The 25161-nt window shown below is 45.1% G+C and overlaps 2 protein-coding genes across 2 annotated transcripts in view; both read right to left on the bottom strand.

The window, feature by feature from the left end:
* Positions 1-1108: 1108 nt before the first annotated feature.
* Positions 1109-18460, bottom strand: KDELR2 (KDEL endoplasmic reticulum protein retention receptor 2). Its single transcript, XM_048494295.1, has 5 exons — positions 18212-18460; positions 12734-12834; positions 9589-9747; positions 4866-5118; positions 1109-2978 (listed from the first exon to the last, which is right to left on the bottom strand). The coding sequence occupies exons 1-5, from the start codon at positions 18300-18302 to the stop codon at positions 2944-2946; spliced, it is 639 nt and encodes a 212-aa protein (XP_048350252.1). The 5' UTR covers positions 18303-18460; the 3' UTR covers positions 1109-2943.
* A 1287-nt stretch (positions 18461-19747) lies between these two features.
* Positions 19748-25161, bottom strand: part of OTOA (otoancorin) — a 45490-nt gene continuing 40076 nt past the window's right edge. Inside the window, exons 29-31 of the mRNA XM_048492377.1 lie at positions 23871-24063; positions 21798-21893; positions 19748-20038 (exon numbers count right to left, since the gene is read on the bottom strand). Coding sequence (XP_048348334.1) covers positions 21826-21893; positions 23871-24063 — 261 coding nt within the window. The 3' untranslated portion in view covers positions 19748-20038; positions 21798-21825. The remainder of the gene's footprint in view (positions 20039-21797; positions 21894-23870; positions 24064-25161) is intronic.

The raw sequence follows: 25161 nt of genomic DNA, 5'->3' as shown, positions 1-25161 counted from the left end.
TCCAACCCCCTGCCATGCAAGAACACACAATCAAAGCAGTCCCAACATATGTTAATCTATCAGCCTCTGCTTAAAAACCTCCCAAGAAGGAGACTCCACCACTCTCTAAGGCAGTGAATTCCACTGTCCAACAGCCAGAACAGCATGGGGGACAGAGGAAGAGCCTGGGTAAAGGCCATCAATTTGGCTGCTTGATCTTGGCAGAGCTGCTAGTCCTCATGGAGGAAGGAGTATTTTTTTTTTGCTGCCAAGGCAACCACTAAGAGTTTTCAAGGCAAGAGATGACCAGACGTGGTTCGCCATTGCCTACCTCTGCATAGCAGCCATCGAAATATACACCAGGGTTACACCTGCTTACCTTAGGATGTCCTGTCCGGGTTAGGAGTGCATAGAATGTTTTAAACACTGCTTTGCAAGACCGTCTTTGAAGCTGAACACGTGATGACACCAACTGAGTTTAAAAGGTGTTCAGCACATGTATATTAATGCACATCTATTTGGAGGGGTTGTGCGGCCACGCACCAGCTGCAATGTTGACATTAAACTCTACACAGGATGGTTTTAATTGTAGTAATGATCTGCTAATTTAACATGTGTACCTCCAATAAAACGGACAATGTAATAAAGCCTCCTGTTTTCCAGGCAGTAACATCCACCCACCCCCGCAAATGAACTTAATACTCAAGACATCTGAATAAATCAGTTAGGGTGGCGCTAGGTTCACAATGTAGTAAAGATACTCAATCCTTCCCTGCCCACACAAAAAAACCTTTCATCAACATCTGCTCTTCTTTGCAATATGCAAAAAAAAACTCTTTTGCCCTAGCAAATAGGAGGGGAGGCCATAACACAAATGTTTTACACAGCCGTCCTGAAACTTTAAGACGCAAGACCAGCTTTATGTGGATTCCCCCTCCAAAAAAAGCAGGTAAGAAACAGAAAGATAACATACCTTTACAAAAACAACCTAAATCTGTTTCTCAATAACCTCAAACCTTTAGCTGCTATAAACAGAGTGGGGTGGCTTTACTCTATCCTGAGTGTTATCCCACGCGGGGCACAGGCGAGGTTTTCTCCCAACTGTACATTCAATGAATAGACACAATAAGAGAGTGAGAAAATATATTTGCAACAGGTTACAGATTCATCTGAGTAACAAGCAATTACTGAGGCAGAGGCCTGACTTTCTCCAGGTCAGAGCTAAGTGCATCGGTATGCATCGTGAAGCAATATAGCGTGCCGTTGTTCTGGATCAAGGCCCTCTGCCACCTTTCCCTACACTCTCCACCCCCCACACATTTCCCACAACTGAAATCCAAACTGGGGAAACAAAAAAGGAAGGGGAGAACAGCATCATGAACAGTCCCCTTCAACCCTTCCCAGCACGTGAAGTGGAAATCTAATTCAGCAAAGATAATTGTCCAATCAACTTAACTAATCAAAGGGTTTTGTGCTTGAATCGAGCAAACTGATTTCCCTCCATAGTAATGTGACTGCGTCAGGCGATTAAGGGTGGAGAGTCAGTGGCTTGTACAATGTTTCACAGGAACCCTTTCTGCCTTCCATAACTTGGCACATTACCATGTTCTAACTTCTCCTTACAGTCAAGACTGAACAGTAAAAGACAAATTCGTGCCAAGACATTTAAGCATTTGTGCTTTTTTAGTCTTTTGCTGTTACAATCCAAACTAGTTATCAGACCATGCATACATCACGACTGTTTCCCCAAAACAGGCTGCCACGGAGGCCCAGGGCCTAGAACACCACTGCAATGCATACCACTTCATAAAATGTTTATTTAGGATGGTAAACACATGAGAAGTCGTCATGCATCAGTTCAGTAAAAAAGGGAATCAATGCAAAGGTGAGAAAGGATAGTACTCGGTGTGGCTGATCCAGGAATAAGGGTTATTAAAAAATCACACTAAACTGTTCAAAACTGGCACATTCTAAAACTTGCTTGAAGCTAAACACAAACGCTGGTTGTAAAGTTATTGGGTTTTTTAAAAAGTTGTAGATGTTGCTTTTAAAAAAAAACCTCATCTACAGTGTGTGTTTCAAGTCGGACAACTACCACAAGGTTCGTCCTAATCGCTGTGAACAGTGATGCCTTTACGAAAAAGTGGAGGCTTCGCACACCTACAAAATGGGGGACAGTTTCGTCCTGAACAAAATAATACAACGGAAGGGGCCGGTGCTTATCTTACAAATGCAAAAAACCCCGTATTCAAAAACCCTGCATTGGCACCAAATTCTCTCAAGCAACCTTCTTCAAAAGGTAACGGAGGTAGAGGGTGGTATGTGCCGGCAGGCACTATAGGAAGGGGTCTCTACTGGGAAAAAATAGGGGGGACATCCTAGCTGACCCAAGAAAAGTCGTGAAATGGCAACATCCCAACCACAAAAACGCTCACCCATTTCTGGCCTTCCCTTTCCGTTGACAAAACAAAACGTTCAGTTGGTGGGGTGGGTGGGGGTGGGAATAAATACAGTGGAATGGAATCTGAAATCAAAACGGTTACCATCCGTCAATCAGCCCCTGCTTGTGCGCACCAAAGCAAAGTCAGTAATTTAAAGAGAATCCATGGAAGATAAAAAGCATTTGCACTTAATTCCTGGTCATAAACAACCCCAAGCGGATTTAAAAAAAAGAATCTCACTTTTGGGCCTATCCCAATTGAGCCTACGCACTGAATTAATTCACACAGTATTAAGTTTCTTTTATGTAAAAAATCTTTATACATAGTAATAAAAAAAGATAGAGGGCAAAGATGCATCAAACAGAAGTCAGCCGGTGGTTCCGTGGTCCTAAAGGGCCCGCCGATGACCCTCCGCGAGAAGAGGTTTCAAGACTTCCCGTCTCAAGCATCTTCGCCGTTTGCTTGTGGTCAGGATTGTTCTAAGCATCCAGGACGACGGGATGCTGACGATTGGGTTTGGCACTTACGCTGGCAAACTGAGCTTCTTTCCTTTGAGTACTAAGTGGGGGAAGAAAAGAAGACATTGTGATCAGCACAGACCCTGAATGAATAACGAGTGGTCGAAGCACGACAGTTACACAGATTTACGCGGCGTATGCAACAGCACAATCCAGCCGATACGGTTAGGTCCCGCTGAGTTCAAAGGAGAAGAGGTAACGTTTAATCCTCTAAAAAAACTTTTTCAGATGGCACACACCAACGAAGTTTCCCATCCAGGAACTGACCAGAGCCAAGGATTGTTCAGCTTCAAACCACTCTGACCACTCTAAGATGAACAGGACACTCCAAGTGCTTTAGATGGTGCTCATGAGCATCTCCATATCAGCCTAGAAGCCAGTTAAGACCAGGGTGGGCATCTCTGCTTACAATACCTTCACTGTGGCAGGAGCGGGCCGTGACACAGAGAAGCAGGAATACATGGTAGCATTGGCTGCTTTGCATTTGGATTCTTAGCTGTTCAGGATATTTTATGGACTTGTGGGTTCTGATAAGCCCTTATTCTTTTCCAGATCTGAATGTTGCAAACACTAAACTTGGCAGCTCTCTTCTTGCAGCAAGAGCTAAGAGTGACAAATGCTTCTATGCCACAAGCAGCCATTACAGTCAGAGTAGACATTTTCCTTGGCGGCTCCAAGTTGAGGAACAGGCTGTGGTTTGAAAGATGGCCCTTTTCAGAAGGGCTGTAAAGATTTCTACTTTGAAACAGACTTTAAAAAAAAAAAGAATGTGCTTTATTTTATCATGTGTTTGTTGGCTCACATCTCCTTGATGCACTGCTTGTTTAGAGAATGTTTTCAACATGCTCTTCAGTTCAAAAATTCTCACGGAAGGGCATAATAAAGTCACGGCAAAACAACAACAAACAAGTCCCCCTGGTATCTGCACTGATCCATCTGGAAGCAGAATTGAGGACCCCCCAGCTTTATCAGTCCTAAGCAGGTCTGCAGAAACGGTGATTGTACAAGAAAAATATGGTTTCTTGTTTTGATGATGAAAAAAACACACATTGACACTGTAAGTAGTACAGAAACTATAGGAAAAGTCTGTGTTAAATAGTAGCATCCTGAATTGCCGAAGGAGCTGCCACCCCAGGAAAAACATACACAAATTAAATTTACAAATATTATTATTATTATTTATTTGGATTTCATAGACCCCCTCATCCTCGAAGGGCTCTAGGCAGTTTACAACAACAACATCCATAATCAATAATTAAAACAACAATTAAAAACCCTTAAAATTCAATAAGCAGCGTACCAATCTCTAAACAGAGATAGCTTAAAAATCCCATATTGGTGACGCCCGTTCCTAAGATCGGGAGGGGGTGGCAGTGCTAAAAGATGAAAAAGGCATTGCCGAGGATGGCGAAATATGGCAGGGGCCTCACAAGGGGGCAGCCAATCTGCGGCCAGCCTGTCCAAAGGCCCGGTGGAACAACTCAGTTTTACAGGCCCTGCGGAACTCAAATGGCCAAATTCTTAAAATATCACCATCTACACGCAGGTGTAAACCTGTACGGACACTCCCACTCAGGAAAGAAGGGTCTGTTATTTACTTTATTCCCATACTAAGATAGCCAAATCTGAGCTGGAAATGACATAACAGGGTTCTTGCTTTGTGGTAAGACTTACAGGGAATCACTGGATTCAGATCTTAGCCTCACACTTTTGGCAACAAAAGCCAAGCACCCAAGCAACAAAACAAACTGTCCAAAATGTCTGCCTCCCGAGAATACTGAACAGCAAATTGAGCGTGCGTAGTTATCACGGTGGAATTTTTCAGACTGACTGAAGAAAGGGCAAAGAATCTAGCAGGCCACATAGCCCAGACTGTCACGTTTTCATACACAGGATGGCTACATGTCCACCCCCAGCCACATCTTACCTTTTGTGACATACAAATAGAAGAAATCACAGTACAGAATGGTCTGGACCACGCCAGCCACGACAGCGATGAGGTCGAAGAAGCCCTCAAAGTAGTAGCGCCAAATCCAGTTGATAAGGTACAAGGCACGATACAGGCCCAGGAAGAAAAGGTAGTGGGTGGTGATAGTCTCCGCTTCCCCAGTTTTACTGATCATGAAAAGCTGAGGGAGGATCGCGACCGACTCCAGGTAGATGGAGAAGGTCCACAAGATCTGTAAAGGAAAGAGGGTGAAGTCACACCATCACCAGTAACCTCACATTAACTTCAACCAGCAAAATAAGCACATAAGAACAAGGCCCATCAACTCCATCCATCTAATTGCACACTGGCCAACCAAGTGCTTCTCGGAAGCCCACAGGTAAGACGAAAGCAGCAGCAGCATTATCTTGCCTGTGTTCGACAGTGCCAGATGTAACAGGCATGATTCTCTAATATTGGAGGGAATCAGTCTGTGTCACGACTACTAACCCTTTTGGCTTGTAGACGCAACAACTTCTCTCTCTTCCTGCCCTCTCCCCTTCCCTGGGCCAGTTCAACTTACCTTTAGCAGAGGAATCCATACCTTCCTCATCTAGATTTTGAAAACAACTCTGTAGACCAATCACCAAAGACAATATAAAGAAACATAACATACAACATTAGCAGCGGATTAACTGAAATAATCCTCATCCACCCCACTCCAATTTTCAAAAAGGGTTGTAGTTCTTCTCAAATTCTCTAGATGGCACCAAACGTCTCCAGTGTCATTAATTAAAATGAAACAGGAGACTAGAGCGCCAGATAAAAAAAATTCTCACTACCCTTGTCTTAGGAACTGAGGAATCAATTAGAACACAGGTGTCAAACTCACGGCCCTCCAGATGTTATGGACTACAGCTCCCATCATGGGAACTGTAGTCCATAACATCTGGAGGGCCGCAAGTTTGACACCTATGAATTAGAAGAATCAATTCTGTTAAAGAGTAGCTGGGATCACGGTTGCTCCAACAGACAGATAAGCAGGCTCCTGGCAAGGGTTTAGAGTCCTTGAATCTATGGCCTCTCCCCACCCCACAAACTCTATGTTTTAAGGTTATGGTTGAGCGTTATGTGGGCACACAGCATAAACAGAGAGCCACCCACCAGAAAAATCAGATTAGACTGCCAGCGGCACAGAACTGTTCTGCCCCTTCCACGTTATTTCATCTGATCCACTTTTTCAAAAAGGCAGAGTCTGAAATCCAAGGATTTTATCGCAAAGACAAAGTTCAACCTTTCCTAAGTGGCAGCAGCTGAAATTCAGCTTCTGTTAACTCGCAAAGGGGAAATTTCGTGTTCCTGAGTTTTTTTCCCCTCCAGCTGTATTAATTAGATTTGTATTCATAATTAGATTGTATTCATAACTGTATTAATTAGATTGTTTATATAGACCCATATACTGAGAACTATGCCTACTCATCAGACAAGGTCAAATCTTTCTATCTGCTTTGTGATCAGTGTCCTCAGAGATCCCTAGACGTTGCCAAATTCCTGGTGCTGGCACAACAGATTTGCCACAGATTTTAGTTTAGTTATTTATTGTTTTAACTGCTGGAAATGTTTGAACCTACTTATTTTAACTTGATTCTCCTCAACCTCTCTGTTGTATTTTAAACTCATGCCAATAAAAGGTTGATGATGATGAATTAGATTGTATTCATAATTCCTTTAAGTTTACAAATATTAACACACATATTCAGTATGTTTTTATAACCCTCTCTTTCCTTACATGGTTTATTTCTCAGGGCCACCTACCCCACTTAGCCTGGGGGTGGGTCCTGGGGAGGACAGCTACCTGAGATCTCTGTCGTTCAGGGCAAATTGCTTTTATGCCTATTTCCTATTGTGCTTGGAAATAATAGCCTGTGGCTCCAACTGGACGATCCACATGTATTAGTCGGTCCTTCCCTCTCCCCTGTGATGCTTCCCTCCCCCAATCTGACAACCTCTACAATACACTGAGACTGTAATTTCCATACTCTGTCTCAGAAAAAGCAGAATATGGTCCTGAACGAATGAGAATTATCATCCATTTTTATGCTTTTGTCAAAATCATTATTTTGTGCATTACTGAACGTTAATGGTTGCATAATTAAACTGAACGCCAAAATGTATTTTTACTTTCAAGAAGATGTGGCAGAGCACTAGGACCCAGGCGAACCATTCTACAACAAAGAAGGTCTGGCATGTTAAATTCCGTGGCAGAGGAATGTACAACCCAACTAACATCTTTTTCTGAGACAGTCTATTGTTGCATCCCTGGGGCTACAGAAGAAGCATCCCTTTCGGGAATCCAAGAGCATTCCCATTTTTTTTAATTAGGACCAGCCACACAGACACTGTCAAAGGTGCATGCAGCGCACTATTTTAAAGTAAGAACCTCAGAAAAGGAGCTGCAAACAAACTGAAGTTGCTCCCATCTGCACAGGCGGAATGGTCCAAAAGGGCATGCAATAGCCCTGCTCAAAATAATTCTCCAGCCAAATGGCCAAATTCTTAAAAAGCCTGCAGCTGAAAGAAAAGTGATACTGAAATGGTATAGAACACCAAAACAACTAGCATATGTGATAAAAGGACTTAGTTCTAAATGCTGGCACTGTGGAGACCAAGAGGCATATTATAGCCATGTGTGGATAGAATGTGCAGAAGTGCAAAAATTTTGGACAACTGCAAAGGATTGTGAAGTGCTCCAAGCGGACCTTGATAAATTAGGTGAGTGGGCTAAGAAATGGCAAATGCAGTTCAATGTAGCAAAATGTAAAGTGATGCAAAAAATCCAAACTTCACATACACACTACAAGGGTCAGTGCTATCAGTCACAGACCAGGAAAGGGATTTGGGCGTCTTAGTTGATAGTTCCATGGGAATGTCAACTCAATGCATGGCAGCTGTGAAAAAGGCAAACTCTATGCTGGGGATCATTAGGAAAGGAATTGAGAATAAAACTGCAAAGATTGTCATGCCCTTATATAAAGCAGTGGTGCGACCGCACTTGGAGTACTGTGTTCAGTTCTGGTCGCCACATCTCAAAAAGGATATTGAAGAGATAGAAAAAGTGCAGAGAAGGGCAACGAGGATGATTGAGGGACTGGAGCACCTTCCTTATGAAGAGAGGCTGCAGCGTTTGGGACTCTTTAGTTTGGGGAGGAGACGTCTGAGGGGGGATATGATTGAAGTCTATAAAATTATGCATGGGGTAGAAAATGTTGACAGGGAGAAATTTTTCTCTCTTTCTCACAATACTAGAACCAGGGGGCAGACATTGAAAATGCTGGGGGGAAGAATTAGGACTAATAAAAGGAAACACTTCTTCACGCAACGTGTGATTGGTGTTTGGAATATGCTGCCACAGGAGGTGGTGATGGCCACTAGCCTGGATAGCTTTCAAAGGGGCTTGGACAGATTTATGGAGGAGAAGTCGATTTATGACTACCAATCTTGATCCTCTTTGATCTGAGATTGCAAATGCCTTAACAGTCCAGGTGATCGGGAGCAACAGCCGCAGAAGGCCATTGCTTTCACATCCTGCCTGTGAGCTCCCAAAGGCACCTGGTGGGCCACTGCGAGTAGCAGAGAGCTGGACTAGATGGACTCTGGTCTGATCCAGCTGGCTTGTTCTTATGTTCTTAATATATATCGAGAAACTGGTGAAGATAAATATTGATTTAAATAATGACTTAATGTTCATGGGTGTAATGGAAGACAGAGGGGTGGATAAACAATATAGTTATATGTATAAAATAATGATTAAAGCAGCCGATGCAACAATAGCCTTGGGCTGGAAAGAAAAGAAAAAATGGACATTTCAGAAATGATTAGAATATATCTGGGAACAAGTGACACTTGATATTTTCGATATCCAAAAATAAGACGTGGCAAGATAAACAGAATGAAATTTTGACGATATGGATAATATACGTGGACTGGTGGAAAGAAGCTCGAGTCAATGAAGAAATATGGGAGAAGAGGCTACAGAGAATGAACTTACTGCTGTTTGTGTGACAAAACTATGAAGAAGAAGTAATGGGGGGAGGGAGAAAAGGGGGGGAAAGTATTGTTTGGAAAATGTATGAAGAAGGAAATTACTATAAACTGTAAAATTCAAATGATACAATAAAAATTTTTTTTTTTTAAAAAAAAAGCCTGCAGCTTAACAACCTAGCCCCATCCGGTTTATAAACAAATCCTTCTTTTCTGCTTTTTCCTGCCCTGTAGCTTGCCAATCCCTGGTAAATAAGCACACAGGGACTAATAAACAGCTTTCCAAGAATAAAACAACCCAGAAAACAATCCTTGCCAATATTCAGGTAACTGAACAATCCAAGTAGTTTGCCAGAATTTCCGATGAGGTATGCTTTGGCCAATGAAATTTAAGAAGTGGTTTACTGATATCCCCCTTACCAATATTTTTGTTTTAAATGAACTGGCAAAGATCTGTCAGCCCAAAGCAAGATCTAATTCAGCCAGTAACCTGTGACAAATACCTAACTCCTTTCAGCCCCCACCCAGACACAATTTTATTCAACTCTAAGCCAGCAAAAGCCTTGAATGAACCTTAATAATAATGTGCCGCACATACAGACGCTCTGTTCCTTTCAAATTGTTCACATTTGCTTATGTCTCCTCAGAACCCGAAGCAACGTGAGAGAATGAAGACACTGACCTCTAGAGGAGAGAAGTCATGATTGACGAGAAATGACAATCCACCAACAGGAACCACAAGGAACTCCACTCTGAACGTGTCGTGGTTTCCATCATAGGTAGCCTTGAATTTCATGTAGATCAGGTAGATTGTGGCATACGAACAAGCAATGTAGATAAGCTTTAAAAGAAAGAAGAATACGAAAATGTGTTTATCAGGCTTTCAGTCTGCGCTGCCACCATTTAAACAAAAGCATGTAACATGCACAGTAAGGGACAGAAAGAATCTTTGTTGGCTGCTTGAGCGTGGGGACCCCCAGCTCCGGTTTCAGCCACATTAATCAGCATGTTATTCTGGCCCAAAGTTAAAAGCCGCCAAACTTTCCCCCTCAGAATATAAACGAGCTGATATTCAAAAGGGAAAAAGGTGTTTCCCCCCTGCCCCAAAATATCTACTGATTGATGTGGGCTCATTCAGATTTCAGGAAAATATGACCGATCAATCCGAAAATATCCCTGTTTGAAATTCATGGAAGGCAACCCCCACTCGATTTGCATCCCCCAATTTCTGCCCACTCACCCAACCAGGAAAGACATTTGTGTAGTGGGTGAAATTAACAAGCAACTGAGTACGAACATGGTCTGCCCCTGTGAGCAGTACGACACTGTGATCTGAAGACAGCAATAGGAACAGAAAAATGGCTCCTTATACAGCAGACATTAACTGACAAACAAATAGAATATATTTGTAATGCTTGTATTCGTCCTAAGGCTGAAAATCGACATACACCTAACCTGGAAGTAAGTAGCACTGCGTTCAGTGGCACATAGTTGACAGTGAACTGAGCCCTTTGGGGGAGGACAGTATATAAATGTGATGAAATAAATAAATGTTCATTATAGGTCTCTGGTGTACTTAAACAGTAGTCTAAGTGATCTTTGTGACTCTGGTTTAGACATCTGAGAAAAGGACTGCAGTATGTGTAGAGTGTCAGGCTAGTATCAGGGAGACCCAGGTTTAAATTCCTACTCAACCATGAAAGGTAGCTGAATGATCCTGGGCTAGCCACACTCTCTTTCAGCCTTAACCCACCTCACAGGGTTGTTGTAAGGATAAAATGGACCACAGCATGATGTAAACGGCTTTGGGTTCCCACTGGGGAAAGCAGCCGCATATAAAGGAACAATACGTGAAGGGCTTCCTATGAAAGTAATTATACACAGATTGCACAACAATGAGCATATAAGATAAATGTATAAAATTGCCAGCTTTCTCCATCGGGGGAGGGGGGGGCAGGCAAGAAAGGAAACATTACTTTTCAGAGAAATGTGTTATGGCATTTTCCTGAAAAACACTGCATGCAGATTAATTAACTAGAAAGGAAGGCTGGAGGAAAGAAAGGTCAAACAACTTGCTGAAGGTCACACAGCATGTTTGTGACATGGTCGGAATTTAGATTTGAACAAAATGAAAAGTCAATTGTGTGTGTGGGGGGGGGGTGTGTGTGTGTGATAATTTCATGGACATATTCTCAGGAGAGAAAAAATTAACAGACGCATGAAACCAGGAGAGAAAAAATTAACAGACGCATGAAACTGAATGCAATTCTCTTATTCCATGAAACAAACACGTAGATTGCTGGCTCAGGTAGTGAAACCAAGCAAGCTAGGAATGTCCCTCGAAAGCGCTCGGGCAAAGCAGTGCCAAGAACGATACAAAGAGGAAACTGGAAAGAGGCACACAGAACTGGCCGAACCACAAAATGGTCAACTTCCCCGAGAGGAATTCTGCACTGAGCGCAGGATGTAGCCGTCTGCTCCTAAAGGGCAAGCTAGATGAAACGGGGCAACTGTGCGCATCGATTCACATGGCAGACCCATTCAAAAACAAAACGGGCAACCAGTTTCCAACGTTCAATACTTCTCACCCAGTCTGGCTCACTTCCTACCATTACAGTGGGGCAAAACAGTGTCTCCAAGCCATCGAGGAGGAGCATAGAAAGTCCAGGGAGGGTTCCGTTTCCCTCCCCCATGAACTCCCAGTGGCTTGAGGGAGCACACAGCACCCCAAATATGAGTTTCTACCACAACCAGATAGATTTGTTCTCAACCTCTCAGGCGTGTACACACACGCTGCTTTTGTTCTAAGTAAGAGTGGCTTTGAAAACAAGAAACAAGCTTCAGGGACATTCAATAGTGCCTCATAATTTCGCAGGGACACATGAGGCTTTAGTGCCATGTAATTTCGCAGGGACATATGAGTAGAAAGAAGCTTTGCTTTAAGCAGCAATATGCTCAGAGGACCACAGAGTCTAAGCAGAGTGCAGAGGTCTGATCCTGCTATCAGAGAATAACTGGGCTGCCTCAGTCTTCTACAACCAACTGGACCTGAGTTGTCCATGTGTACAACGAAGAGTACAGAGTGTATACACTCTGTCCTACAGAGTGTATACACTTGAGGCTCAAGATGGCTCGTCCCTTTCCTACAGCGGCACACGCTAACTTTGTATTGTACATCAGTATGAATTTTAACAGTGGTCTATTTGTAGGACATCGGCTTTCGGTCTTGTTTCTGTGCCAGCCAGCTTGTTGAAGAGCAGGCCCACCAAAATGCACTGGCCTCTTCCACGTGCTAGATCTGTGATGGCGAACCTATGGCACGGGTGCCAGAGGTGGCACTCAGAGCGCTCTCTGCGGGCACGCACAAACAGAGTGCCCCCCCCCCCCACATCTAGGCTGGCCTGGGTTGCTGGGCTCGATTGTTAGCATTAAACCTAAGACCTAGTTTTGGGGAAGCAGTGTGGGTAACCCTGATAAGCTCTGTTAAACCCCACTGATTTTCATACAAAGAACTAAAGCATGATCCTTTATCTGGGAGTAAGCTCGGCTGCTGGCAATGTGGCTTGCTTCTGAGTAAACCCTCCTAGGGTCGTGATTCTCCCGTTCGAAGAGTTGCATGGTTGCTTCAAAGCAAAGCCACCTTCTACCACCAAGCTTACTCCCTAGTAACGCACGCCTCTGCGCCAACCATTTTTTCTATACTAAAACCTCAATATTCAGGTTAAATTGCCATGTTGGCACTTTGCGATAAATAAGTGGGTTTTGGGTTGCAGTTTGGGCACTCGGTCTCGAAAAGGTTTGCCATCACTGTGCTAGATGTACCATACCTTCATAGAAGTGTTATAAAAAGAAATGAACGAAGTGAAGAGATCCAGGTAACGAGTCGTGAAGACCAGTGCAAAGAGGAGCTGGCTTTTCCCAGATATACCTAAGGGAAGAAAACAAAGACGTATGAGAAAGGGTAGGTCCTCATCAAAAAGTGCAAAAGAATTTTGCTTTACCCAAAAGACTGAGCTGTCTGAATTCACTGACACCCCCCAACATGTTCCTGTGAAAAAAGCAATTCATTTGCATAGGCCTGGTGAACCCCACAAGCTTCAACACATCTCCCAGTTGGACAATCTCTTCGCACATATTACTATCTGTCTTTATTAAAAATCCACTTGCAAACAATTGTGAAAGTCGAAGTGGTGTTTGGATTTATACCCCACCTTTCTCTCCTGCAAGGGGACTCAAGGTGGCTTACAAGCTCCTTTCCCTTCCTCTCCCCACAACTGACACCTTGGGAGGGAGGTGGGCCTGAGTGAGTTTTGAAGAACTGTGACTAGCCCAAGGTCACCCAGCAGGAATGTCAGAGTGTGGAAACACATCTGGTTCACCAGATAAGCCTCTGCCACTCAGGTGAAGGAGTGGGGAATCAAACCTGGTTCTCCAGATTAGGATCCACCTGCTCTTAACCACTACACAACGCTGGCTCTCATTGAAAGTGCATTATTGTGCATCGAAAGTGAATTATTCTGCATGTGCGAAAGTGCCCCAAGCCTAGGCGTATGAAATCACTAGTTACATGGGATGAAAGTCGAACGCTACAGAGCTGAACCACCTGAAAGCAAGTTATTTACCGAGGTTATTGGACTGAGACCCAGTATTCCCGCCTCACAGCTGTGGCGGACAAATTGGTGTTTCTGTGGCAGCCCACAGGGTGGGGGAAGTCCCTGCATTAAAGTGAATGACCTTGAGCCCCACGGTTTTTAGATCAAACACTTCTACTCCAGGAGGCTCTGGGGTGAACTGATTAACGAGGCATTGAACGCTAGCCTTTTGCTGGCTCCTCTTACCTATTTCTCTGTCGAACATCAGTTTTTTACTGGCCACTGCTTGGTCTTTTCTATAGTTTTTCACTTGAAAATATTGCTTTGTGCTAGTTCATAAGGCAACCTGGGGGCCTTTCCAGGCTAAAAGGCGAAGGAGAAATACCCAGATGTCCGTGTGACAGCAACAATCATAGCCTAGCTCTCAATTTTTAAAGTTAACCCTAAAGCTACTGCCACCCTGTCGCCGACAGCAATCAGCTGGCCTTGGGAAGTTGAACTGAGTTGAGCTAGTCACAGTTCTTCCAAGTTCTCTCAGACCTACACACCTCACAGAATGTTCGTCTGGGGCAGGGGGGAGGAGATTGTAAGCCCCTTTGAGTCTCCTTACAGGAGAGAAAGGGGGGGGATATAAATCCAACTCTTCTTCTTAAAGATGTTCGCTTTGTCTATTAAATTCACAGCCTTCCCTAACAAACAACAGAGCTCACCTAATCAGCCCATGAGGATATCCACCAATTACTTACCGGTGTCTACAATAACTGGAGACTACAGCTGTAATAATTGGCTCCAGTAAAATACCAGGTGTTCAGTCAACTGTGACTGATCCATCTTGCCACCAGATAGCATTCTCTTCCCTTTCCAGTGCTTACTATTTGTAAGGTGGGCTTGACTGGCGGAATGCAAAAGAAAAATAGCCACTACAAGGCCAGGTTAATACAGGGTTCAGACACAGCCAGACAGCTTAGAATCAGATTATTCACGCAGGATAAACGGATGGGACTACACTCTGCAAAGCGTCAGGCATGCAGCTGGAAGGTGCCTGCGGACTCTGCTCTTTGCTCAGATAAACAATGGCTGAAATTCCCAGAAGGCCACTCTTTTTTAAAAAAGCAGATCTGACCATGTCACAGTTACACACGTCTTTGTAACTTCTTATGATGGCTGCCTGTGAAGACCATTCAGGAACACAACCAGCAGCTTGTGACCTTGCTGGGAAGCGCTACTGTGATCACAGGTAGCCAATTTTATACCATCTACACTGCCTTCCAAAGTTATTGAATGATTGGATTTATAATCTCCCAGTTCCCAGGACTTGGTGCTGGCTTTGACCTTTCAACCTCAAACTGCTGAGAGGAGACTGCCCCCAACTTTACGGTCTAAGTCAAGAGTTCAGATCCATATGTGACACCTTCCTTGGAAAACCAGCCTCAAGTCAGTGTGGATGTCTGGGTTCCAACGCAGGGTCTTTTCTGCTGCTGCCCCACATCTATGGAATGTGCCCCCCCCCCCCGGAGCTGAGAATGACCAAAGGATCCCTTGGGGCAAACTGAGCTAAGACTGATCTCTTCCTGAAAGCTTCTGACTTACAACCGAGGGTTTGTTACTACTTGGGAGTGTTTGTCAGAAAAGTAGTATACAAATATTTCAAACAAACTAACGGTGGCCTACACAAAAGCACTAACAATTATGGGGAGGTGGGGACACACATGGTAGTTTCCCCTATTTATTGTTTTAAGTGGTTTCTAGTTACACATGAAACCACCTTACACTGGATCAGACCACTGGTCCATCAAATTCAGTACTGTTTACGCACACCAGCAGCTGCTCCCAATGGTCTCAGGTGGAATCTACCAGTTCACCTGCCACCTACGGTTTAACTGGAGGCTAGATATAACCTGGGACCTTCTGCATGCCCAGCAGAAGATATAAACTCTTAGCCATGGCCTCTCCACAAGTTTCATATTCTTTGTTTATAAACTGCATCAAAGTTGCCCTGCAGACTTAATGTGGTCAAGCAAAAAGTAATCTAGATACAGACCAAATTACTTTCAAAAGTTGGCTTCAAATTAAAAATATTAAAGCACAGAAGCTGCGTAATACCACTTTTTCCTTCCCCAAGGTAATCCTGACACTAACAACCTTGCTGGCATAAAAGACTTCCCAAAATATAACAAGCTCAGCAGTGAGAAATACTCTTTGGAACTAAGGAACAGGCACAAAAGACGGAGCAAGACTGCAACTGACATCTCTCTCCCGAGCAGCTCCATTTGCCACACCTTCAGAGAGCTGCCACGTCAGACAAGGCCAGGAATCCCAATTGAGAGCCTATTTTCAGCTTGGATTCAGTCATTTGCTTCCAATTTTCAACTGTAGTTGGCAAGGCAGATCTATCTGCCAAGAGCTCAAAATCCCTGCCGGGTCGCCGCTTAATCCTTCCGAATAAAACTGCTGCCAACCACCACGGGCAAATGCAAACCCAGAAAAGTTTCAGGAACTTAACAGTCGTGAATTTCAGAGCTTGCCACAACTGTCATTTTGCGTGAAAAGTAGACCCTTATGCAACATTTCTGTGACATAAAGCAGCAAGGCGTATTTGGTGAAACAGGGTGGTGGACAGAAGCTTCAGACCTAGGTTTTATTCCTTGTCCGCAGCAATTATTTTTAACCAACACCCCCCCCCCCAATCTCTTGAAAAAGCTGTAGTGCGTAAACAGCAATTCCCTTTCGCTTGCCAGCAAGTTAATTCATATCACCTTTATATAAAGAATAAGTATAGAACAGTGCTTCACGCTTCCTGCAGTTCCATTAGAGCAAACACATAATTCTGCCTCACGCTGCACCAAGAAATTTCACCTATTGCATCTCCAAAGGGCTGGGCTCTTTTTTGACTGCGAAAAGGAAGACAGACATGTTTGACCTGTAAATGCCTCATTACTGAAGAGGGAGACTGTGTAGATTTGGACCTTTTCCCAGGCCTCTGAATTCCCTTAGCTTCTTCACCTGCACTATAGAATCTCTCCGTATCTGTGCCGTTAAATTGCTAAAAATATTTCTCCACCCAAAGGAATCCTGTTCTCTTACAGCCCCAAGGAGAAAGTATGACCTACCGTAGGTTGCATAAATCTATTTTTTTCTTGTTTTTCAAATGAATGTTGCCAGGCAATGTGTCAAAATGACCTTTGGAAGCTACTTTCTTTGGAGAACTCTGGGCAGCGCTAGGAAGGTCTTTTCCTAACGATGCAATCCCAAGAAATCTACACCTCCTCCAATGAGAATGGCCTAGAAAAGTCCTACAAATTCTTCTCATCCCAAACTCCTCTCATCAGAGTCAACCTCCCGGCAATTCAACGTTTAATTTTAAAAAGCACACGCTATAAAGTTGCTCTTCAAGGCTGACTTGAAAACAAAGAATTACATCACCTTTTAAGTAATACTCACCCCCAAAACACCCCCACAAGGAAACAGCATCCCTGATTATTAAAAATTCACATATCTCCTCTTTGCAACAACGTGGGAAGGCAAACTAAGAAATATCTCTATGGCTCCTTCCGCACATGCAGAATAATGCACTTTCAATCCACTTTCACAATTGTTTGCAAGTGGATTTTGCTATTATGCACAGTAAAATCCAGCAACAAAGTGCACTGAAAGTGCATTATTCTGCATGTGCGGAAGGGGCCTATAACAACGCGTCCCGTTACTAAAAATGGTCCCCATTCTCTATCCCTCCCCATAATCCCGGAAGCTTCAAAAGAAACACCACACTGCCTTTCAAGAGCAGGGGGCAACCCTAGAGATCCCCCCACCAAAAAAAGCAGACCCCTTACAAAGCTCCCTATCTTCGTAGTCCCAAAAGCCTCAACAGCAATACCAGCCCACCTTGCAATAACACAGGGCAAATCTGCCGCCCTACAGAAAGGTCTAATATTGTCCCCAAAACTTCAGAAAGGATGTAGGGAACAGGTCAGATCCAGAAATAGGACCCCCCCCCCCTTTGCAAAAGCAGAACTCCCCACAAAAGGCTCAGGATTCCCTCCCCCCACAGACACACATTTCAGATGTTTCAAAGCTCACATCACCCCATTGGGGAAACAGGCCCCACCACCCACAAAAGCTAAGTCTCCTATCAGACAGAAATCGACCTCCCCACCCCAAATAACCCCAGGAGACTGAAATAGAACACTGCCCCCGTTTCATGGGACGAATCAAGAAATGCCTTCTCCCACCCCCTCCAAAAGGCACGACCTTGCCCCCAAAAGCTTCAGAAGATCCCATTACCCCTATTGTTTAAGAAAAGGAGGAGGGGTCAGGTCAAACATTAAAAATGTCTCCCCCCCAAAAAAAGACCCCTTAAACTGGTACCTTCAGAATGGTTCGTGGGGCTGATGGGATTTGTAGTCCATGAACATCTGGAGAGCCGCAGGTTGCAGACTCCTGGCCCAGATGATGGGAGGACCCAGAACCCCAACATCTGCCAATGCCCCAGCCCCACTTTTCAAGATCAGGGGACAGACCTAGAGGATACCTCCCCCCACAACCCCCCCAGCCCTGACACTAAGGGCCCCCCAAATGTACACTTCAGCCCCCCCTCCCCACTTTTTGGGAGGCGGGATACGATCCCTCCAGCAAGGCGTGAGGAAAAAGTGGGTTGCCCCCCCCCCGCCTCAGGAGCCGGCCTCGCCCCTCAGAGCGCGCGCCCCCTCCCCTCACCGGCGCACGAGCGGCTCTTCCAGATCTTGAGGAGCATGATGATGATGGCCGCCAAGTGGGACAGGTCGCCGGTGAGGCGGAAGATATTCATGGCGGCGGCAGCGGCGGAGGAGGAGGACTGAGGGGAAGCAGCGCCGGGGAGCCGAGCGAAGATGGCGAGAGCGCAGCCGGCACCGAGCGACGTGGCCCGGGGACGTGGCCAGAGACAGCCAGCGCGCGCGCGGGGCACGCCGGGAAAAAGGGAGCGCGCGGGGAGGCAGCGGCGAGCAGGCGAAGCCACGCCCCTCTCCCCGCGCATGCCCGCCTCGATCCTTCGTTCTGCCTCCCTCGCGATGGGAAAAGGGCCTCTCGCGCATGCGCGCCCCGTCCCTCTTTCCGTCTGCCCTCCCCTTCGCCTATCCCTGGGGTTGGCGCTTGGTGGGCCGCAGTGCGCCTGCGCATAGCAAGCGTTGATCAACGGTGTTGGGACGTTATTGTTAAATTTAAAAAGAAAAAGAATCAGAAACATTTTTCTTGAAAATTATGCGTGTTATCGGTTTATTATTTTGTTTTAGCACGCGCCTTTATGCTGATTTTGATAATTCATTTAATTATTGTATGCGTCTCTTTGCAATGACTGGACAGAGCATTCCTGATTACTCAGAAGTAAGTTGCACGGACTCCCTAATGAATGCGCGCGTAGTTTCATGTGCATATCACTTTGAACACTATTTACATGTGCACCGTTATTAAATATAATAATTATTGTATTAATTTTAGCTGTACATGATGCCAGCCTGCAGACTGGAGATCTGCTGGGATCACAGTTGATCTCCAGGCAACAGAGATCTGATCTCCTGGAAAAAATGGCCACATTAAACGGTGGGGCCTATGGCATTATACCCCACTGAAGTCTCTCCCTCCACAAACCACACACTCTTCAGGCTTTACCCCCCAAATCCTTAGGTACTTCCCAACCCAGACCTGGCAGCCGCCACTCTGAGCACATGCAGTTGTAACATCTGCAAAGGGCTACCCTGTGATCAGGCAATCTGGAAGAGATGGTTTAAGAAAGACCAAAAAAGGGACCCCCTGAAACAGGCGAGGTTCTGATAGCAGCTCTGAGCTGTGTTTCTGTTCTTCATGTTAGCTATCTTATGAAGGCAAGTAACCCATTGGTCTTGCGTTGTATATGATGACACTGCAGAGCTTCTATGCAGGGTTACCACAGTAGGGAATGAGTAACCATATGTAGGATATGAGCATTAAAAAAGAAATTGCTCATCACACCAATGGTTCATGGAACTAAGGATCGCAGCTCCAACAGCTTTCAGGCCTCTATGCCCTGTGCTACATTCGGCTAAGGCATGATATGTTCCTCTTCACTGGCAGTCTTCAGGCAGCAACTGGACCAACACTTCTTGGGAATGCTTCAGACTGATCCTGCATTGAGCAGGTGGTTGAAGTTGAGGGTCTGTACGACCCCTTTCTATTCTATGATTCTTTGATTCTATGCGTATTCTGCTTCTCATCTATCACACCTGGAACGGAGCATTGTAAGTTTCAAAAACTTTAATGTGAGAACGTCCGGACTATTTCATCATCGAAATGACAATCGATAATCTCTCATTCATCTTTACACGACTTTTACAAAGTCTCGCCAGTCATCAACAGCCATCATGCGCTACGTTCCGCAGCCCTGGTAGCAAGGTAACAAAGAAGTCATTGTAGAAGTCTGGGACACACGGCTAGGTGCCTCTTGGGAGAGACGCAGCATTTTATTTTCTCAATATTGATAATTCGATAGGTTTTTTTCCCAGAGGAAATTTCCTCACGTAAACTGCAGACCTGTACAAAACAAACCAAAATGAGGGTATTGGGGAGGGAGGGAAGAAAATGTACATCAAAATGAGAACCTGACCAAGTGACTATGTTTTAATTTCTAAAAGGCAGTTTGGATGTTAAGGCACCTGCCTTGATGAGCTGGAAATTCTGACAGTTATTCACATCACAGAATTGGTTTAACAGCCAGGATACGCAATCCTGTATGAGGTGTGAGAAGCCCTTGAAAGAAATCTCAGCACTCAACAGCTCTTCAAGCTAAAATGGTTAAGTTGGTATCCCACTGACATTTCTGTTTATTCGTTTACACTATTTCATTGATTGTATTGACTCGCTATGTGTAATCTGCCTTGAATCTCTGTGACCAAGGTAGGTTGTAAACAAAATATAATAAAGGCTGTATTTCCCCAATATTTTCAGGTCGCACTGGGAGGTAGGCGAGCTTAGACACTATAACGCCAACAAATTCCAGGATTCTTGAAGGACATTTTATTTGTATTGTCGAAGGCTTTCACGGCCGGAATCACTGGGGTGCTGTGTGGTTTCCGGGCTGTATGGCCGTGTTCTAGCAGCATTCTCTCCTGACGTTTCGCCTGCATCTGTGGCTGGCATCTTCAGAGGATCCATCAGATCCTCTGAAGATGCCAGCCACAGATGCAGGCGAAACGTCAGGAGAGAATGCTGCTAGAACACGGCCATACAGCCCGGAAACCACACAGCACCCCAGACATTTTATTTGCTTATTGGATTTTGCAGCAGCTGAAGTTTTCAGAGCAGCCTGCAGTCCCTGGCAGTTTGAAATCACTGCCATTCTGACAAACTTTTGTACATTTTAGAAGCACGGACATATGGAATTTATGTCCCACTAGCCTTGAAGCTTGTTCGAGAACGGTACACATCCAGGTTCAGGTTCCGGTCAGCTTAGTGGATGTTTTGTACTGCACAGGATTTCTATCACTGCTATTAATTTCAGACACCTTGTGGTGTTTTTGTAATGTTTGTAGCTTTGGACACATATTATACTTCTAATAAGACTTCACTTGAAAGTAGACGGCAATTGCTGTGAGCCTTCTTTGGTATAATTCCTACTGGGTCACAATTTTTGATACAGTGCTGACACTGTCATGATGTCATCACAGCCGTTGCCATTGTGATATCGCTGTCACGATTTTCATCCTAACAGTGGCCTGCCGGGAGGCTCTTATCACTGCAAACTGTGAGCATTTCCCTCTGCAAATAATGCCACCTGCCTGGTGGAATGCTCTACCTCCAACTATCCGGGCCCTGCGGGACCTTGGTGAGTTCCGCAGGGCCTGCAAGACAGAGCTATTCCACCAGGCTTTTGGAGGGGCCGGCCGCGGTTTTACTGCCCCCACCCCCCCCCACCCGAAGCCGCAATTGCAACTGAGGCTGCCTGTGTCCATCTTTTTTCCATCCCGGTTGGGCCTGATTCTCTGTTACTATCACAGGCCCTCCCGCTCCCGCCCTCTCTTTTTGGCCTATAGATTGGGCGCCGATTTGATGAACTGTTAAACAACTTCTGTTGTTCAATTTTTATTTATGGTATGTAATTGCTACTTAAATTTTAATTGGTTAATAGGTTAAGTTTGATGTGATTGCTGTTTGAATAACAGCCATGTTGTGAGCCGCCTCGAGCCCTTCGGGGATGAGGCGGCTTATAAGTCGAATAATAAATAAATAAATAAAATTATCCAGCACTGTTAACATACGGGATCTTTTAAACAGGAAAAAAAACCATGCTTACAGGTAAACTGGTGCAGTGGTTAGCACATTCAGGAAGCAGCACAGAAGGTGAACAGAGCACATGCCCAGAAGCTGAAACTGTAGGAGAAAGGCGAACCTAAAAAAAGCACAAACTGTTGTGAATTAGTATCTCCAATAGTCCAAATTTAAATGTTAGATTCCCTTCCATGAGGTGTTTCCAAACAGACCAACACGGAATCCCTCCCTCCAAGATTGCAATTGGTCCTGGAAGAGGAAAGGAGCAAGCATTTTCTCTGTGCTCAACTGTTTGCTCTTCTGGGGGTAAATAAAACCACGGAAAAAGGAGCCCTCCATGGTTTTATTTACCCCAGCAGAGTATAATTCATTCAACAAATGAAACCACACGCAGAGTGTGTGCGGGTGTCAAACCCCTTTTCCCCTGCCCTGTGGTCTGATTCAAAACTGCATTCCTCTCTCGGCTACACGAATGTGGGGTTAGCAGTCAAGAGAATCTGGCCCCTTCCGCACATGCAGAATAATGCACTTCCAATCCACTTTCACAATTGTTTGCAAGTGGATTTTGCTATTCTGCACATCTGCAAAGTGGATTGAAAGTGCATTATTCTGCATGTGCGGAAGGGGCCTCTGACTAGGATCCGGGATACTCATGCAGCATCAAATCACCTTGGGTCACCTACTGCACTGGGTTGGTGTGAATAGGCAAGGGAGGAAGACAAGAACCACAAACTTTGCTTGGAGGAAGAGACAGGATTAAAACATATTTAAAATGTAAGAAAAAGCTGGGAAGATCCGATTATAAGTTTTCCTGCATCTCTGCTTTGGTTTATGCCTCAAGGAACAACCCTACATGGCAGTGGAATTACCTTCCATCTATAGGTAAACATGATTGTTCATTCCGCAGTTTGTTTTCTAGCTGTAAGCCACCGCTGTTACTGCATTAATTAACAGCATTCTCACCATATGGGTTCCACATAATGAGGAGAATACAAATAAGGGGGGAAATTATGATCGTCATGCAGCGTTGAGGAACTGTCTCTGAGGGAAAAACAACAAGGCTTGGTTATCCCCAGGAGCCCCTGAAGAGACAGCCACGCTAAGAACTGATATTTCTTTCTGAATCCAGTCTCATCCAAACATAGAATCAGAGTTGGAAGATACCGCAAGGGCCATCCAGTCCAACCCCCTGCCATGCAGGAACACACAATCAAAGCACTCCCAACATACATTCGTCCAGCCTCTGTTTAAAAACCTCCTAAGAAGGAGACCCCACCACTCTCCGAGGCAGTGAATTCCACTTTTGAACAGCCCTGACTGTCAGGAAGTTCTTCCTAATGTTTAGGTGGCATCTCTTCTTGCACCTTGAATCCATTTGTGTCCTAGTCCAGTGATGGCGAACCTTTTCAAGACTGAGTGCCCAAATTGCAACCCAAAACCCACTTGTTTATCGCAAAGTGCCAACACGGCAATTTAACCTGAATACTGAGGTTTTAGTATAGAAAAAATGGTTGGCTCCAAGGCGCGCGTTACTCGTGAGTAAGCTTGGTGGTAGTCAGAGGCTTTGCTTTGAAACAACTGTGCAACGCTTCGAACGCGTGAATCACGACCCTAGGAGGGTTTACTCAGAAGCAAGCCCCATTGCCAGCAACCGAGCTTACTCCCAGGTAAAGGATCACGCTTTAGTTCTTCCCATGAAAATCAGTAGGATTTAACAGCACTTAACAGGGTTACCTACACTGCTTCCTCAAAACTAAGTCTTAGGTTTAATGCTAATAATCTCCCTGAAATAATTACACTATTATCACATGATGAACTCTGTGCACGCGTGCCCACAGAGAGGGCTCTGAGTGACACCTCTGGCACCCGTGCCATAGGTTCGCCACCACTGTCCTAGTCTGTGTGGCAGCAGAAAACAAGCTTGCTCCCTCTTCGACATGGCATCCCTTCAGATATTTAAACATGGCTATCGTGTCCCCCCTTAACCTTCTCTTCTCCAGACTAAACATCCCCAGCTCTCAGAGTCTTTCTTCATAGGGCATGGATTCCAAACATGGACGCAATGGAGCAACCTGATCCAGGGACGAGGTGTACTCACCGCTTAAAGCTGGAGTGTAGGTGGGTGTAGCCGTGCTTTCCCCAAGGGGAGCGTCTTGGATGGTCGTTCGGGCTCCGTCTAGAGCCAGATGCAGACTCTGGAGCTGCGAATCATTGAGCTGTTGTCGCTGCGTCTCGGTAACCACGGCTGCGTTTTCAGGACCAAGGTGTGCTATTTGTTCTGGGGAGAATTTCTGGACAAGTAAAAAAAAAAAAAGAAGGAAAATGGCAGAAAAAGAAAAAAAAACCCAGCACCAACAGTTTTCTTATTAGCCAACACAGCCGGAAAAAAACTAACAGTGCTATTCTAAGCAAAGTTATCCTCTTCTAAATCGACCAAAGTCAGTGGGCTGAGAAAGATGCAGCTGTTTTTAGGATTGCCCTGCAAGGCCCAGAAGATCAATGAGGTAGAAACAAAAAATCCATCCCGAGGCCCTGTTTACGTATGTGTTAAGTGCTGCCAAGTAACTTCCAACTTCTAGTGACCCTATAACGGTGGTGGCGAACCTTTGGCACTTCAGATGTTATGGACTACAATTCCCAGCAGCCCCTACCAGCATGGCCAATTGGCCACGCTGGCAGGGGCTGCTGGGAATTGTAGTCCATAACATCTGGAGTAACAAAGGTTCGCCACCACTGCCCTATAAGTTACCAGGTCCCTCTTGGCCACTGGTGGGGGATAGGGAGAGAGGTTGGGTTGCCAGGTCCAGGTTTGGAAATTCCTGGAGACTTGTGGATGAAGCCTGGGGAGGGCAGAGACCTGAGCGGGGTACAGTGGTCCATCCTCCAAAGTATCCATTGTCTCCAGGGGAACTGGGCTCTGCAGTCCGGAGATGGAGCTGTAATTCCGGGGAATCTCCAGATCCCACCTGGAGGCTGGCATCCCTAGGTGACGGGGAGCTTAGTGGGGCACTGTGCCATAGGTGGGGTACCTCCAAAGCATCCATTTTCTCCAGGGGAGAAATAGCTCCCTGTGCTCTGGAGATGAGCTGTAATTCCAGGAGATCTCCAGGCCCCACCTGGCAGTTGGCAACCCTGTCCCATTTCCCCCTCTCCTGTGGAGATCCAGTCACAGGTTCCCAAAGTCACATGCAGTCTGTCTATCAATGAGAAGGGCAGGCAGAGAAACACATTGGTTGAAGAAGAAGAAGAAGAAGAAGAAGAAGAAGAAGAAGAAGAAGAAGAAGTAGTAGTAGTAGTAGTAGTAGTAGTAGTAGTAGTAGTTTGGATTTATATCCCACCTTTCTCTCTTGCAAGGAGATGCAAGGTGGCTTCCCAGCTCCTTTCCCTTC

Source organism: Sphaerodactylus townsendi, linkage group LG04 (genome assembly GCF_021028975.2).
Source record: "Sphaerodactylus townsendi isolate TG3544 linkage group LG04, MPM_Stown_v2.3, whole genome shotgun sequence".
Taxonomy (NCBI): Eukaryota; Metazoa; Chordata; class Lepidosauria; order Squamata; family Sphaerodactylidae; genus Sphaerodactylus; species Sphaerodactylus townsendi.
This window is presented reverse-complemented; position numbering and strand designations above follow the sequence as displayed.

Excerpts from the sequence above, each read along its gene's own strand:
- KDELR2 (XM_048494295.1), bottom strand. The coding sequence starts at position 18,302 with ATGAATATCTTCCGCCTCACCGGCGACCTGTCCCACTTGGCGGCCATC. Across the intron at positions 9,748-12,733 it reads TTTATAACACTTCTATGAAG|CTTATCTACATTGCTTGTTC; the intron begins GTATGGTACATC and ends TTTCTTTTAAAG. Across the intron at positions 5,119-9,588 it reads ATGACTTCTCTCCTCTAGAG|ATCTTGTGGACCTTCTCCAT; the intron begins GTCAGTGTCTTC and ends TTTCCTTTACAG.